This window comes from Schistocerca piceifrons, chromosome 4 (assembly GCF_021461385.2).
Source record: "Schistocerca piceifrons isolate TAMUIC-IGC-003096 chromosome 4, iqSchPice1.1, whole genome shotgun sequence".
NCBI lineage: Eukaryota > Metazoa > Arthropoda > Insecta > Orthoptera > Acrididae > Schistocerca > Schistocerca piceifrons.
Window position 1 is genome coordinate 248,705,124 of NC_060141.1, and position 17,572 is coordinate 248,722,695.

Genomic DNA, 17,572 nt, shown 5'->3' on the forward strand with positions numbered 1-17,572 from the left:
TGGGCACCTTGTACTAATCCTGTGTGCCAGACAAATCATCCACCAAAAAGCAGTCTAATTTCTGCATTTATGATTATGATAAGATTTGATAGTATTTTTATTGTAAGAAAAGTTGGAAATTAGTATTACAAAATAAGACATTTGAATAATGCAGTGTGGAAACAGCGGGAGTAAATAAAGTAAGAGCCTTGACTAGTGTGTGTCGATGTTAAAATGTAATGATTAAAAATAGTAATAATGGTGTGCGTCAATTCTGATGATGTAATAATAATAAATGAACTTTATAGCAGTTATGAATGAAATGAAAGAACATTTAAAGATTTGTGCCAAATAATTTTCAGTGGATATAGTTAAAATGTTAATTGTAAATGACTCTTTTGTGATCAAATGCATGTTAGCCACAGATAAAATGTTGACCAGAGTAGTTGGTCACATGATTCACGCTGAACTGAGAGCATAAAGAGAGTTTTTCAAGGTCTTTTGCTGGTGGACACTGGTCTGGTAAGATTATTTAGGTGATAAAGTTCCACACATGTATGTACATCAAGTAACGGATTTTCAAGAGTCAATGATTTGACATTTAAGCTGAGAGCTAGAGACTGAGTGTTTTATTCAGTAATGTTAGATTTGTGTATACTGCCTGCAAACTGCTCTACATCGACTGCTAGACATGTAATCAATTTAATTGTTCTTAGTATGACTATCTTGAATAGATTTTATATGTTTCTTGATATCATAAGATCATAATTATTTCATTTTATATCTCTGCATCGATATATCCTGTGTTTAGCCAGCACTCAAAATAATCTGATCAGTTGTGAATAAATTGAGATTTGTCAGAATTGTCTTGATTTCAGCTATTTAAATGTATCAATTCCTGTATTTTGTGTCTTTATTTTAATCACTGACTGAATTTTATAGGCCACTTGCTTAAAACTGAAATGTGCTCACGAGGGTATAAATGCAGTGGTGGACAGTGGCTCCCCTCCGTGCATGAGCCATATACTAAATATCAAAGTATTAAATAATTCTGGAAGGTTTTGTAAACTAATTTGAGATATGAAGTACCTCTTAAAAATAATCCCAGCCTGTTGGTTACTCTGAGCTAGCGTATTAGTTTTCCCATGTTGTATTTTGTAAGACTAAGGTCTGATCTGAGAAAATTAACCCATTCGCCTTGGAAGAACACATAGCATGAGGACAGTTATCAAAAACATTATCAGAGTGTGCTTTTAGTCTTGTAGGTTCTGCATTCACATTATGGAAATTATGCTGTCTTAACATGTTCAACAACTTTTTTACACAAGGTTTCTAAATATGGGGTATCACTCAACGTAACTCATAGTCAATAAGAGTCAATTGTATGAGTTTAGATTGTTAGAAAAAATGGACTCAGACTGAACTACACTCGATTATGTCACCATGAACTAGAATCATGCTGAGTTCCATTGTAGATCAGAGTCCATGTTAAACAATAGGTCCCTATGTCTGTGTGTCTGTTCAAAGGTGTGAGGAAGCTAAGGGTACACCACCTCCAAAAGGATCATGCACGGTACATCACTTTGATGGTCAAACCAACCTTTGTGTTAATGACAGCTGTACGGGGCCAGACAGTGCATATGTGTACTCTTTGTGCCCACAGCTTCTGTAGTGTTGAATAACAATGACTAACAAACTAGTGAAACCTTCAGCAGCAAATAGAAAACTACCAAAATCCATGACCAGAAATCTATAATATGTACATTTGCATCAAGTTTAACATACAGCTGAAAGCCTTACATGATAACACAGTTGTCTACACTTTACATTTGTGTTTGCAGTCATATAGGCCACTCCATTCTAATATCCAGTGCCAGATGGCCATGAAATATCAGCTGCTGAATGATGTTTTTTGTACAATATTGATATAAAGATAATTATGAGAGCACTAAGTCTTGAAACCAAATTTCCTGAATATACCACATGCTGCTTTCCTAGTGTTCTCAGCCACTTTGGTGAGCAGTGTTCAATATTCAGAATATTAAGCAGTGAAAATTATATTGTTTCATTTCATTTATTTTATGGATATCCTGACTATCTGTGTTCCTCGACTTTGGAGAAATTTTTTGAGGAAGTTTGACTAGCATCTTCCACCTATTTCCTTCTGTCTTAATGACACAAAAACTACAACAATAAATACTGTGTACCTATAAAGTACAATTATATTTGTGATGAAAGCCTGATAATTGTGTCATTAGCTCACTTAGTGGTGTAGCCAACAATGTCTTATGCTAATTCTAATGAACACTGAATCTCATTCAGCTGAGACAGTTTGAGTCTTATATATTATAGCGAAATTGGGAACTGTATTCATTTTTCGAAGTAAGACCATAGTTGATCTCCAGTAAGCAATGATTATACAGTTGGCCCCAAGAGAATCAAACTAGTCTAGGACTAGCTGCCCTATGACTACTTCTGATACCATAATTGTTCATTGAATTATGCCAAATTAATATTGCTTATCATTCTGGATGCCATCTGAATCCAGTTCATTCTTTATGCAACATTGTGACTACCTCCTATCTCAAAGTGACCTTTGGATCCAGCTCATTTCAATACTTTCTCCAGAGTTTCTGGGAAATACTGATTCCTACTTACTTCCTTGGTATGTCAGATAACTTTTGTCATCATTGATCAGCAATTAAAGATCACTAAAAGTGTTGCTACTTTAATGGTTGGTGGTGGCAACTGGTTCCTGCTACCCTTTCCTGTACAATGGGAGCTGAGCTTTGTTCTCGTCTCCCACAGCACTCTGGCAGCATTCTTGCTGTCTTTGTGTCAATTCACCTCACTAGCAGAAGATCTCATTCAGGCAAACTGCGAGGTATCGTTCTTCAATTCCACCAATACGTCAAACAGCACTAATGCTACAATGTTTGTTTATGAAACAAACCCTGATGAAATTAGGAACATAATAAAATTGTTACCCAATAAAATCTCTAGTGGCTATGATGAAGTACCTGACCTCATATTAAAGGTGTGTGCTCCCCATATAGTAAAGCCATTATCAACCATCTACAACCAATCATTAAAAACTGGCATTTTTCCAGATGCTCTCAAAGTAGCTAAAGTCTCACCATTACTAAAGAAAGGTTCCCCTGATTTAGTATCCAATTATAGACCATTATCCATATTAAGCATCTTTTCAAAAATCCTGGAAAAACTTTTTTATGACAGGCTTATAAATTTCATAAAAAACCACGCACCAATCAGCATTCAACAACATGGTTTTAGTAAATCTTTATCCACCCTGACAGCAATTTTTGAACTGTTGGACCACATACTGAAATCAATTGACCAACATAATATAGCTGCAGGTATCTTCTTAGATCTCTCTAAAGCCTTTGACGTACTAGATCATAAAATACTGCTTGCTAAATTGGAAAGAAGAGGAATAAGAGGTGTGGCTCACAACTGGCTATGCTCTTACCTACAAAACCGCAGACAGAAGGTATCACTTCAATACGATATTAATGTACAGAATAAAATAAATAGCACAGTTTTCCTCTCAGAGGAAAGAACAATAAGATATGGTGTTCCCCAGGGTTCTGTTCTAGGGCCATTACTTTTCCTCATTTACATAGATGATCTTGTTGAACGTATGAGCCCACAAAAAACTACTCTGTTTGCTGATGATACAAGCATAGTGTTGACTGGATCTAGCTCTGAATCCCTTCAGACAATATCTGATAACTCTACGAAAAAACTTTCTGAGTGGTTTAACAAAAATGGCCTAATTGTTAATAGTGGGAAAACTGTATGTATCAACTTCCATCTAATTCCCATATCCAATCAAAAAACTATCCAAGTAAAGTTAAATAATGATAAAATTGAAAATGTAAATGCAACAAAATTTTTGGGTCTATGGGTCCAACAAAATTTAAAATGGGACACACATATAAACAACTTATCAAAGAAACTCTCATCATTGTGCTATGGACTAAGAATATTAAAATCTACTACAAGTAAATCCACACTAATGCAAGCATACCATGCGCAGTTCCACTCATTGCTCCGCTATGGAATCATCTTTTGGGGAAATTCAACTCACAGCACAAATATATTTTAAACTACAAAAAAGAGCACTGAGAATAATCTGTGGCCTCAAAAAGCTGGAATCCTGTAAATGTCAATTTATAAAACTTAATGTTCTAAGCATCCCATCCCTATTCATTCAAGAAACAATCCTATTCACCAGGGAATACCTCTCAAGAACAGGCAAATTAATCCAAAACAATGATATACACGCTCATTATACCAGAGGGCAATCTAATATCCATCAAATTTTTTCAAGGACATCATCATACCAAAAATATATAACTCATCTGGGTGTCGTATTACACAATAAAATTCCAGAACAAATAAAAACTGCTCCAGATCCAATATTTAAAAATAAACTAAAGGCATTTCTGACAAAGCACTGTTTCTATTCAGTACAAGAATTCCTGGAAATGAAAAATTATAAAGTCCTTTGTAAAATACTCTGATTAGAGTAAAACATTCTGTAGGCAAAATAATAACCTAATATCTACTATACACAACTATGTTTCAGTTTCACTTCCCAAAATTTTTTAACTCGATTTTTGAATGTACAAGTACACATTCTATTAGTATTAAAACTTAATTGTCTGTGAAATCTCAATGTTAATTTCATGTTTAATGTAGTTTTTAAATGACATTGTCCTTCTGTTGTTTTTCCAGTTGACATTTTCACTATTCTGTAATCTCAGTGATTATTTGTGTAAATTTAAAGTAGCACTACATTGCCTACATGTTTCTTAGTTCCCCATGTAAATTGTTTGTATTCTCTGTATGTGAAGTTACTATATTCATCAATGAACAATTTTGTGTACATTTTTTAAATGGCAGTCCATTGCCTATTTTTTTTTCTCCAAACTACATATTTGTTAAGAAAAATGACTTGCCCTATATCGTGTGTACTTTGTACAATATGTGATCCACAGGATAAATAAATAAATAGAAATACAAATACAAATACAGACCAAAGTGACGTTCTGCCAGGCAGCATGTAGAAACTTACACTGGCCAGGGATGCCTGTGGCAGTTAGTCTTCAGGTCTGGTAAAAAATTGACAGAAGTAAGGGAAGGGACCTCTACAGCAGTAACTTGCAGACTGTATGTAAACAGAAATTCTAGTTTCAACCTTCTTTCTAAGGTGCTGAATGATTTCTAAAAAGGTGGTTTGGATGGTGGTGGTGGTGGTGGTGGTGAGGGGTGGGGGGAGGGGGGGGGGGGGGGGAGAAAGAGTCATCCGGAGAATATAGAATCATATATACAATAAGTGTGACAGGGTATTTGTCTGAATTACAGTAGTTTCAAGAGCTGAAGAAATTGCTTCTGAGATAATAGGAAAGAGATTACTTAGATTTTAGATTTCAGGAAAGACGTGAGTGAAGATTGACATTCGAACAGAACATAATTAGGAAGTGAAGGAGCAATAATTTCGTATGTTTCACATAGCAATACATGCTTGGAATTGAAAACTATTTTCCCCAATGTAGCTTTATATGTTGTAGCTACAGTAACAATAGATTATTGTGTCATTGGAACATAGTGTTTGTATTTGTTTAATAGAGACTGATGTTTTTCAAACATGTATGTGTTATTTGCCTGTGTAACTAAATCCCAGATCATTTTGTTTTATTGAAATATTTCATCACCCATGTTTGAAATATTGCTGTCTATTGTAATTCCTTGCAATAAAGTCATAAATTGATTTCAATTTCTTAACCTACAGGAAGTAGCAGAACCTCTCATGGATCTTAAGCAAGGAATGGAGACCCTTAAATCCAACAAAACATTCCGTGGTATTCTTAGTACCTTGCTTTCAATTGGTATTTTTCTAAATGGAAGTGAGGTAAGATGAACACACTGAGAAATGTATATAATATGCATTCTTTAATAAACTGTTTTGAATGGAAGTTTAAAATCTTGACTGAGATCTGAATACTACTTAAAAATTGACATAGATAATAGGGCCAGAGGATTATTCCAAGTGGTGTCACAACATAAAAAAGAGTTTTTTATTGGGTTAATTATTGGGAACTTGTATTTTATTGTATATTGTTATTTTGATTACTAGAAATCATCATGGTGTGAAACATATTATTTCTGCTCTGAGTAGTGCAGCAGTATCAGCTGTAAATGTAGTCAAGAGCTCATGCTAATAGTCTTCCGTGGTTAGCATCTTGTAAAAATGCAATTTTTTTCTGAATTATTGTATTATTTTGAAAAACTTCTATTTCTCTTTTCAAATTAACGATTAACACACTGAATAATATTTGCTGGAAAAAGCTCTAATGTTTGTGGACCTTTTTATTCGTTATTGTAACATATATTTTGCCAAAGAAACATAAATCATTTTAAATTACGATAAATGAAATAAACAGTTAACCTTTCAGTTTCCCATATTGTATGATTCTCCAAAATAGGGTAAAAAATGTCACAGATGAAATTTGCTTAGACAGTATTGTCAGCTTCCAGCCTCTGCTTGTATCTATCCTAACCCATATGCTATAGTTTTTTGAGTGACTTATACTTCATTGAAAGTAATAGATCATCAGCAATGTAAAGGCTCTTCTTTTATAGAGATCTGTATGAAAATATTGCATGTGCAATTTTTCATTGTTTTTGTATCAACACTGAACAGTTTGCTTAAATAGGTATCTTTAATGAGGTTATGTACTCTTTTTGATATGAAATTCTCAAAGGCTCACAGTGCAACTGAAACCCTATATTTAATTTTTGTTCAGGTGAAAGGATTTCAGATAGAATATTTGGCAAAGGTTCCAGAAGTAAAGGACACAGTGCATAAACACTCTCTGCTGCACCACCTTTGTCATATGGTTATGGAAAAATTTCCAGATTCAACAGACTTGTATTCAGAGATTGGTGCTGTTACACGTGCATCAAAAGTTGATTTTGATGAGCTTGCTGCCAACATTCAGAAAATGGAGCAAGAGTGCAAAGCCTCTTGGGACCATCTAAAAGTTATTGCAAAGCATGATGGCTTCACTATGAAGACAAAGTAAGTTATCTGTAGTCAGTTTTATGAGTTTACTTAGTTTTCTTTTACTCTCCCTTACTTCCCAGTTCACACACTTCATGCCATAGTTATGTTTTATCATCTGCTGTAAATATTACTGATTCCATATTAGCTTTGTTTGTAAGTACATTATCTGATCAAAAGTATCAAGACACCCCTATTTAACATGGAACTGATGGCTAGATGTAATGAGAGGTGAATCTGCCATTGTAAAAGGAAACAGGGAGTATTGTGTTGTCAGTAGAGAAGCAGTAACTTCAAAATAAGTCAGTCAGGAGAGTTCAGTGACTTCAAAAGTGGACTAATCATTGGATGTCACCTTAGTAAAAGATCCATCAGATCATATTTCAGACTGTTCATGATATGATTGTAAGTGGAAATGTGAAGGAACAACTACAACTGCACCAAGACCAGGCACTCAGCAGAAGGAATTCCTCGGTATTTCCAGAGAGCTACCAGCAGTCCAGCTACCACAGTGACCACTTGTAAACTTTAAGTTTATTTTGAACTGTTCATCTTTGTTACCAATAACTCTCTTTGTTGCTCGATATTGTCAGCTATCATAAGTTTCAGCACTAATAAAACTAATTTTGTCACATGCAGAGTACTATACTAAGGAAAATCTGGGATGAAATAATAACAATCAGAAAAGGATAGATTGCTACTCAACACATACAAGAGGCATTGAGGTGCTAGATAAGCACATTGAAAGAAGGCTGGAAGATGTTATTATTTATCGGGCAAAACCTTCAAATAAAGGAAACTCCAGGTTGGACTGTCAACAATGTCGGAAAAGATAGATTGCTACTTACCATAAAGATGACACGTAAGATGCAGTCAGGCACAGTTAAAAGATACTTACATGTAAGCTTTCAGCCACAGCCTTTGTTAGAAAAAGAAAGAGAAACACATGATTTGTTCACATAAGCAAGCACTCCTCACACATACTTGACCGCCAACTCCGGCAGCTCAGACCAGAATGCAGTCTGGTCCAAAGTACCCTTCATGTGTGCATGAGGTGTGCTTGCTTGTGTGTATGAGTGGTGTGCGTTTCTCTTTCTTTTTCTGATAAAGGCTGTGGCTGAAAGCTTGTGTTCAAGTGTATTTTAATTGTGCCTGTCTGCAACTTAATATGTCATCTTCACAGTAAGTAGCAATCTGTCTTTTCCTATATTGTTTGACTGATCCCTTCATCAGACACAGGCACCTTCATCAGACACAGGCAAAACACACAAACACATGAATAACTCACTGTTGTCTTAAGGTGAAGTCAAGTCTTCAGATATTGCTTCACTGCCTGTACCATCTAGATTCTGCCCACCAACACCAGCTTTTCTGAATAATTGCACAGATGGGAACACTCCTGTAACATATCCTTCATTCCTCTAACCTGCATAGCCTCATCCATCACAAGCCCTTGTCCTTCATCTGCCTATCTCCTTACCTGTTCCCACTCCAGCCCTACATGTGCCTTCTATCCCTCCAGTGCACCTGTATAGTTTTTCCTCTTCTACTTCTCTCCCCTCTCCCTTGGCCTTCCTACCTGACCCCAATACATTCTCCCGATGCTGCATCTAGCAGCCCACTGTCCTGTTCCCACCATATCCCTACATGCTTCCACAGGTAGCATGTGTCTTCCCCCACTCCTATACTGATACCCCTCCACCTCCCTGCCCCAGAAGTATAGGGAAAAGGACAGCAGCACAATAAGATGAAATATCAATACGAACAAATTCTAAACAAGTTTATAGGAAAAACTGCTACATTAATAAATGCAAAACTGGGTTTCTTATTTTAAATGGCAATTACTGCCAAGTTTTCCGCAACTCGTCGACTCGCGGTAGCGTTCTCGCTTCCCAAGCATGGGGTCCCGGGTTCGATTCCTGGCAGGGTCAGGGATTTTCACTTGCCCCAAGATGACTGGGTGTTGTTGTGTCATCTTCACCATCATCATTCATCCCCATTACAGTTGGAGGAAGGCAACGGCAAACCACCTCCATTAGGACCTTGCCTAGTATGGCGGTGCGAGTCTCCTACATTGTTCCCCTACGCTCTCTCAAGAAGCATGGGACTTCATTTCCATTTACACTGACAAGTTAACTAATTTTCACCACTTGTGACAGATTTATCATACATCTTACATAAAAACTCATTTGCATTGTGTCTGCTGTAACTATAATGAATAGAGACAGAAATTTAAATCAGGTGAGCTCTTTATATAGTCTTCGCTTAGCTAAATTTGATGTGCAAGTCACCAAAGTGGTGTCAAATCAAAAGATTTGCACCCGGCAAATGGTCTACCTGACGGGAGGCCCTAGTCACATGACTTACCTAAACTGGAGCATCTTTTGGTTCCAAGTCTTCAAGTTTTGTATCATGTGCTTTGGCAAGGTGTACCATCATTGATTGCGTGCGCTAATGTTGTCTCTTAGACCTTGGCTCAAAAAAAAAAAAGCTTCTTGCAATACATGAAACACACACACACACACACACACACACACACACACACACACACACACACAAATGTGCGCACGCGCCAGCGCAAATGCAGCTCACGCACACAACTGCAGTCTCAGGCAACTGAAGCCACACTGAGTGTGGTTTCAGTTGCCTGAGACTGCAGTTGTGTGTGTGTGTGTGTGTGTGTGTGTGTGTGTGTGTGTGTGTGTAGTCTATTGTTGACAAAAGCCTTAATGGCTGAAAGCTTTATTTGTGACAGTCTTTTTGTTGTGCCTATCAGCGCCTCAGCATCTCCGCTATAAGGTGAGTAGCAACTTTCATTTCCATAATATTGTTACATTCCATCCTGGATTTTCCACTCTTTAGTTTTAAATTTTATATTGTTTTCAGCTATGTCATCACACTAAGAGTTAATAATCAACACAGAAACATCAGAATTTGTGTGTGTATGTAAGAAAATTTGAAATGGATAAAAGCACTTGCTTAAGCTCCTTAAGTATGCCCGTTAACTGACATTTGCACTTAACATGATTTCAGGTCTCAGAGTGAAATAAATTACGAAGTTAACATATTTTATTTATTTCCATTCATTAATGTCCTGCAAAATTATAGCCTGAGGTAACTTACCTTTAACACTTTGACTGCCATGTGGCCACTGATAGCCAAAGCAGGCTGCTCTACTGCACCACTGGTGGCCTCTTGGCAGTCAACTTATAAATAACACATGGAGTGTTACTCTCTGTAATGTAATCACATAATAAAAACTCGTAGTTAAGAAAGCTAGTTTTATTAAGAAAAGCAGACTATAAGAATATTATTATTATGTGATATTAAATCACAGCCATTATTCAGGCAACTTTTTCAGGAGTTTGGTAGACTGCCTCATTCTGTATCACTGACATGTCACACAAATTATACATGGATCACCAACGACCTTCCTGTTGCATTGTTATTCAAAAATTATTCATTAAAAATATGTTGACGAGTCACAAGGTATTTGGTTTGTTTCAGGATGTCCGATTTTCTGGCAGACTGTGCCGAGAGGATTATTGTTTTAGGGATAGTGCACAGAAGAGTCATGAACAGGTTAGTAATAAATACTATAACAATTACTTCAATACAATTTTGTGTGTGTGTGTGTGCGTGTGTGCGTGTGTTTTGTTCTTTACTTCATTTATCTTTCTTTGGAAGCTAATCAGCAGTATTATTTTGTGTTCCATATTTGGATGATATGCCTACAGTTGCCAATTTATAGAAAATTCTTTACAGAGCAGACTTATTCATCTAATAAACCAGTATATGTTGAACCAATTATTTTTCTGTAACAGAAAACTTGGTAATAATGCAGCTCATGAAAGAATGATGCAAAAAATATTTGTGTTTAAGGTTTCATAAATTTCTCCTATGGCTGGGGATTCCGATGCATCGAGTGCAGGATTTACGACCAAATGAATTTTGCCGCACTGTTTCTGAGTTTGCTCTTGAGTATCGCACTACTCGAGAACGTGTACTGCAGCAACTCGAGAAAAAAGCAAATCATCGTGAACGCAACAAAACACGTGGGAAGATGATTACTGAGGTATGATGTACACAAAGTCATTAGTGTTACAGATATTAACTGGAAATGATGAAGAGTACATGTCTAAGTAGTCATTTAATACCTTAAGGACTTTTTATGTTTTGTAGGTTGGCAAGTTTCGCACAAAGGAGGATCGTGCAGATGCTGAATTACGGCAGCTGTTGGGTGGAGATGTTTCTGATGCAGAAAGTGTTCATGGCACTTTAACACTGCCATGGCGTCGACAAAGGAAGGACGCAGGTACATAATGAAACTCCAATTTTTTTAAATGATGTTGTTGTTGTTGTTTTCATTGACATCATCACTGTCTTCAGTCTGAAGACTGTTTTGATGCAGCTGATGTACAAACCTCTTGATCATTAAATAACTGTGCCAAAGTAAATCCATTTGAACCGTCTTACTGTATGCTAACCTTTGTCTCTCTCTACAGTTTTTACCTTCCGTATTTCTGCTACCAAACTGATGATTCACTAATGTCACAGAATGTGTCATATCAACTGAGCCCTTCTTTTAGTCAATTTGTGCCACAAATTTCATTTTTACCCTACTTGATTCATGGCCTCCTCATTATTTATTTGGACTCCCATATAATTTTCAGCATTCTTTTGTAGCACCACATTTCAAAATCTTCTATTGTCTTCTTGTCTGGAACAACTTATTGTTCACATTTCACTCCCGTACAAGGCTACACTTTCTTACACATAAAATTATATTTTATATTAGTAAAGTTCTCCTTTTCAGAAACACTTTTCTCTCTATTGTCAGTCTGCATTTTGTAGCTGCTCTTCTTCAGCCATCATCAGTTAATTTGTTTCCAAAATAGCAAAATGGATTGAATACTTATAGCATCTCATTTCCAGAACTCATTCATTTGTTGTGTTCCATAGATAGTATCAAAAAGGGGAACCTTCATGAATGTGGAACAAGTCAAGGTGTACATTAACATGAGACTAACACATCATGCAAATTTAATCTGTATACTGTATTAAGAGTAATCTGCCATTATACTGCTTAATGCTTTACTCACTCACACCATCTAAACTTGAGTAAGTTAGTAAGAAAGCTGCTACTTTTTTTAAAAAAAAGCTGCTGTGTTCTTAGTTTTATTATGTAGCTGCTATTAGTAGTTAAATATTTACTTGATTACAATGGTGTTTTTCTAAGAAAATATTTCTACATATATAAATATGAGTCCTACTTATGGTACAATATCACTTGTCAGATAGCTTTATAATGAATCCTACAACTTGCCATTTACCGATCAAAATGGTTAAATCCCTGAATTAATCATATAATTTGTAGAAAGAGTGGTTAATGAAATATGTTTTAATTTCCTTTTGAATTGGTAGAGGTTCCTGATATTTTGCATTATGTTGGACAGGAGCTTGTTAAATATCTCACTACCAGATTATGTGCCTCCATTCCGAACCCTGGACAAATAGCCAAGGTCTACGTGAAAATTATTTTTGTGTATTATATCGAGACTATGCACATCACAGTTCAGTAAAAACTGATTTACATTATCAGTAAGAAAAATCATTAAGGAGTAAACATATTGGGAAGTGAGTGTAAGAATTCAAAGTTCCTTAGAAAAGCTTCTACAAAATTTGTGGTTCTCTGCTTTACACGATATTCATACTACTCACTTCTGCTGAGCAAACACTGTATTCACTTCTGGTGCACTGCTCCAAAAGATAATTCTGTGATACAACAGCCAGTAAAATTATGCAAAATAATCCAATACCCTTGTCTGTAGTCAGTACAATGATAGATGCTTGTAAGGGCAAGGCTGGAATGAGCTTCTTGATTAGTTTATCCATATATTGACTCCATTTTTACTTGTTATCCAGGAATTACTTGAAATTGCATAATAAGAGTCTTTTTGAGATTAAGACTTAAACTGTTAACTGTGAACCACTTATAAACATCTTCCTATCATCTAAGGTTTTTCTGCCAAGGTTGGGTCTGGACCCTTGATTAGTGAAAGTGAAAACTCAAGGACTGATTTCTTTTGCAAATGCATCTTATGAAGATTATGAGTGGCATAGCTGTACACTTTGGTTACTGGTGGTCTTACGCATACAATGACCAGTTGATTCTTGTAAATAGCATGTTGCCAATGCGTAAAAACATGAATCGTAATATGTAGCCACTTATATATAATTAAGTATCAAAATCTGCTTGTATGAGACTCAAGGTGATGTTACCATTTTACAATATCTTACGTTTGATCCATGTTGTACCTTTTTAAAAGCACTCACATGTTTATTGAATGCTGATCTACTTTATTAGGTTTCTCAGTTGTCCAAGTAATAGTGGCTTGTCTATATAATAGTGGCAAATGCAGAAGCAGCAGATATTTGTTGCATGTGTAAAGTGTAATGAAAGCATTTTTTAACACCACTAATGACTTCTCACATACTTCTAATCTGTACTTGGAAATTGACAGGCGTTTATAAAGCTAATATTGTAAAATGTATTTTTCATTTTAATAACCAAATTTCCTGGTGCAGGTGGGTGAAGGTTATAGCACGTCAAGGAATTATTAAACTGCTTAATTAACACAGTATAAGCTTTCAAGAGCCACACACTGCAGGTATTAATAATTTTCTGCATCTTTCATGTGCATGAACCACCTTTTGCACTAAACAGTATTGACATGTTCAGATATGTACCTTAAAATAAACGATGCAGGTTGATCCATTTGTTCAAGATTGTTCCCTAATTAAATTAACAGGAAAATTCTCTGGTTACTGATTCAGAAAATTCATTGTGCACTATGGTATGAGCCACATGGAGGTAATTGGATAGGCAGGGAAGGTAGAAAAAAAAAAATTTGTTACCACTAATTAAGTTCAAAAATCTGCTTAGAGGATTCTGTAAATCAGCTGCTAATAGTTACATATGTATGTGGATGCATATATACACCAAATTACTTTGGGAGTGAAGATATCAACCCACAGAGCAGTAGAGGCATTGTTTCATCAAAAGTTATGTACATGAAACAGAGAACTTTGCAACCTTCCCCATAAATCCTTATTTGAACTACACTAGGCTCTTTAGTTTCACTACAATAATTATACGTGATGGCAGTATGCTTTATCACGCGACAGCTTTAAAACAATTACATTGGTACTGCATGTTTCTGATTGTTACATAATGTACTCCAGAATGATGTCTGCAGCTTCAACATCAGCAGTGTGAGATTTCTTCACATTCTCTTCTCCTATGTCTTCTTCTTCATCACTTTCATCATAACTTTTCTGTATACTTTTGATTAACTCTTTGTCTGTTAAAAGTTTGGTCATAACTGGTTGCTTATCCAGCATTGTACTCAGCAGCAGTGGCGTTCTGCATAGAATATCAGTTCAACTTATCGCTAATTTTGAGTTTCCACTCGAGGTCTAGCATAACATGTTTCCTTTCAGAAGCATGATGCTGAATCCTAAAGAAAGCTACAGTTTCAGTATAGCATTGTGTAACATTATATTTAACTAACAACATTGTTGTATGTGAGTATTCATTATTGTACTTGTCATTTCTGCTTGAGTGACTACAGGGTGGATGTGGGCCAGATTACTGAAAGGCCAGATTAGCAAGAGCTTAGTGTACTGCGCGCGCGCACACCCACCCACCCACCCACAACACACACACACACACACACACACACACACACACACACACACAGAGAGAGGTGATTCTAGAAGTTGTTCAAGGGGGGGCGGGGGGGGGGGGGGGGGGGATGGAATATAGCTTAACAAAAGGAGAGTTGGGGTCATCAGCTCACAAATTGGTAAAATTTGGTTTTGCTTAAAGTAGTTTCTGGTAACTGTTTTTGAGTTCAGGGTAAAAATGTGTATTACTAAATAATAAGATGCCCATTTTAAGTTAAACGATATTTATTGGTTTGCATAGTAAGCTATTTGCTGTTCCTATTCTTTTGTTAAAATTTGTTTGAAATGCATTGCAACGTATATTGCTACATATTTATAAAAATAATGGATGAGTCTGTTGGAGTAATATATTCACTGATTTCTGAAGTCATTTTATCTAGTGTAATAGGATGTTCCACACGCACACACACACACACACACACACACACACACATCTGTATGGCTACAAAGTGTCAGAACTGCAGTTCTCCACCTTGATTGGTGTAAGTTTTTTTTGGATGGATTAGGTGACTCACAGGCATGGGAAAAGAAGCAGATGCACAGGATAGGAATGTGGGAAGAAGAGGCAGGAGGTAGGAGGAACATGAGATAGGAATGCATTAGGGAGAGACATTAGGTGGATGGAATAGGAACGCGCTAGGGATATACTGTAGATGCATGGGATCGGAACATAACACAGCCACCAGCATCACAGAGTTTGTGCAGGGCCGATAATGATGATGATGATGATGATGATGATGATGGAGATGACATAGAAGAGAAGACTGGAAGGTAAGACAGAACAGAGGAAGAGCAAGGTGGATGAGCACCGGCCCCGTAACTTCACTCATCCTACACCCATGTCTTCTTGCCCACAGTAGGATACAATAGGTTTTACCACTGCTGGCAACCCATTATCTTTTGGGCTGACATTGGCAAAAATATGAGCCTCATTAAATTAAGATCATTAACAATCAGAAAATAGTCAGATTGTGTTCTGGTATCCTGCGGTTGGATATTTTAACATTTTTGGGCATAAAATATGAAGTACTCCCAATGGCTGAGCTTATTCTATATAGCCCTGCCAATCTGACATTTTGGAACTTTACACTGCTACGTATAGTGTACACATACAGTATACATACAATCAAACGTGTTTTACAATTTTTCCCTTCCACATATCACTCCACCAGACTGTTTACCACTTCTGACATGCAACCCTGATACTTTCTTTGATGCTTGTGATGCTGTAGCTTGAATTCTTTTGTTGCATGTATATTGATCATGCCTTCCTCTTGTTGCTGCTGGTTCAGCAGTTAATGGATATTGGAAACATTTGAATCAGTTTTCTCAATTTATGTGGCCCAGGGAGTCCATCATTCCCTACCATAATTTAGGGGCCCCTTCCCTGCCTCCATCCTTCCCTGTCCCCACCCTTTCTCCCTCCCTCCCCCTGTTACCATCACATGATTAAGAAGATTGTTTGAGTGTTTTAAGAACTCGTGAATATATTATGACAAAGGCACAATCCATGCCACACCATTGTGATGTGCGCTGTGAAGTTGATTCTCAGGTTTGGTTTTTTAATTTATCAATAAAGAAAATGCAAATCTTCAGATGTTGAAAGCAATGCCTCAAAATTAAAAATAGCTCCTTTTCAACAATCAGGCAACAACTTGCCAATCATAAGAAAAAAATTGAACTTGTTGTTGTTATGAGTCTTTCTTTGACCTTTTGTAAACAAAGTAACCATATCAAAATTGATCAGAGTGTCATTATAACTATAAAAAAAGTATCCTTACGATGTACACTGTGATCTCCTCCATACATCTAAAAAAGACAGAAAGAATAGTCTACATGAAAACTTAAAAATAATGCAAATTTCAAATTTATTCATAAATTAGAAAGCTAAACAGAGTGGTAGGATCAACTACTTTTTTTTCCTTTTTAATGTAGGAGCTTCTTCTTGTACAAATTGTATGTACAATCAGCCTCAGATTTTCAATGTTGTGACATCTGTATTATTCGATACTGGCCCTGCCTCCCTCCTTCCCTGCCCCCCCCCCCCCCCCCCCTCTCTCTCCCTCCCTCCCCTGTTATCATCACATTTTAAATAAGATAACAATGAAAATTAATATCCAACTAAATCATTATAACTAAGAAGATCATTTAAGTGTTTTAAGAATTCATGTGAATTCTATGGTTACTTTATCTGCAGTTACAACAGACAGTTCTCGTCAGAGAATGACACAAGAATCTGTAAACTGGCTCATGAATAAATCAAGTTGTTGCAAAATATGAACATTGAAGAACATAGCATTAAGGGTATGGAGGAGAAAATACTTGAATATCTCCTTGCCAGAGTTCTTCCATATTAATGGGAAAACTTTTCAGTAACAGCAGGAGCACCACCCGCAAATAATGCTTGTATTCCATCATGTAGCTTACAGTATTTAGAAACACAGTTGTTTCCCTTGTAATAGTGCTCCTCTCCTTTGCTACTTAATTCTTCCTTTGGCAGTCCACTTTCTACATTTCTTTTTTTGCAAAATTAGCCTAAAAGTAACCATTGTATGTGTTCTCACTGCAATTAAATCCCAAGTAATCAGAGCCCAAAACAATATCGGAATAATCTGATGATGGCCATGTTAATACCGTAGGGCATAAACATTTCATTTGTAAATATAAAAAATCATTTCACCCTCTCCAGCGATGTTCTATAGCTGAGATGTCTGTGCTATCTACTGTTTGTGCGTAACAGTCAACTCTAACACT

At 36.4% G+C, this 17,572-nt stretch overlaps 1 protein-coding gene across 5 annotated transcripts in view; it reads left to right on the forward strand.

Moving 5' to 3' along the window:
• The window catches only part of LOC124796334 (FH1/FH2 domain-containing protein 3), a 646,429-nt gene that overhangs the window by 590,690 nt on the left and 38,167 nt on the right, over positions 1-17,572 (forward strand). For all 5 annotated transcript variants that reach the window (XM_047260468.1, XM_047260466.1, XM_047260469.1 and 2 more), the window contains 5 exons: positions 5,798-5,917; positions 6,813-7,087; positions 10,577-10,651; positions 10,952-11,144; positions 11,252-11,384. In XM_047260468.1, coding sequence (XP_047116424.1) covers positions 5,798-5,917; positions 6,813-7,087; positions 10,577-10,651; positions 10,952-11,144; positions 11,252-11,384 — 796 coding nt within the window. The remainder of the gene's footprint in view (positions 1-5,797; positions 5,918-6,812; positions 7,088-10,576; positions 10,652-10,951; positions 11,145-11,251; positions 11,385-17,572) is intronic.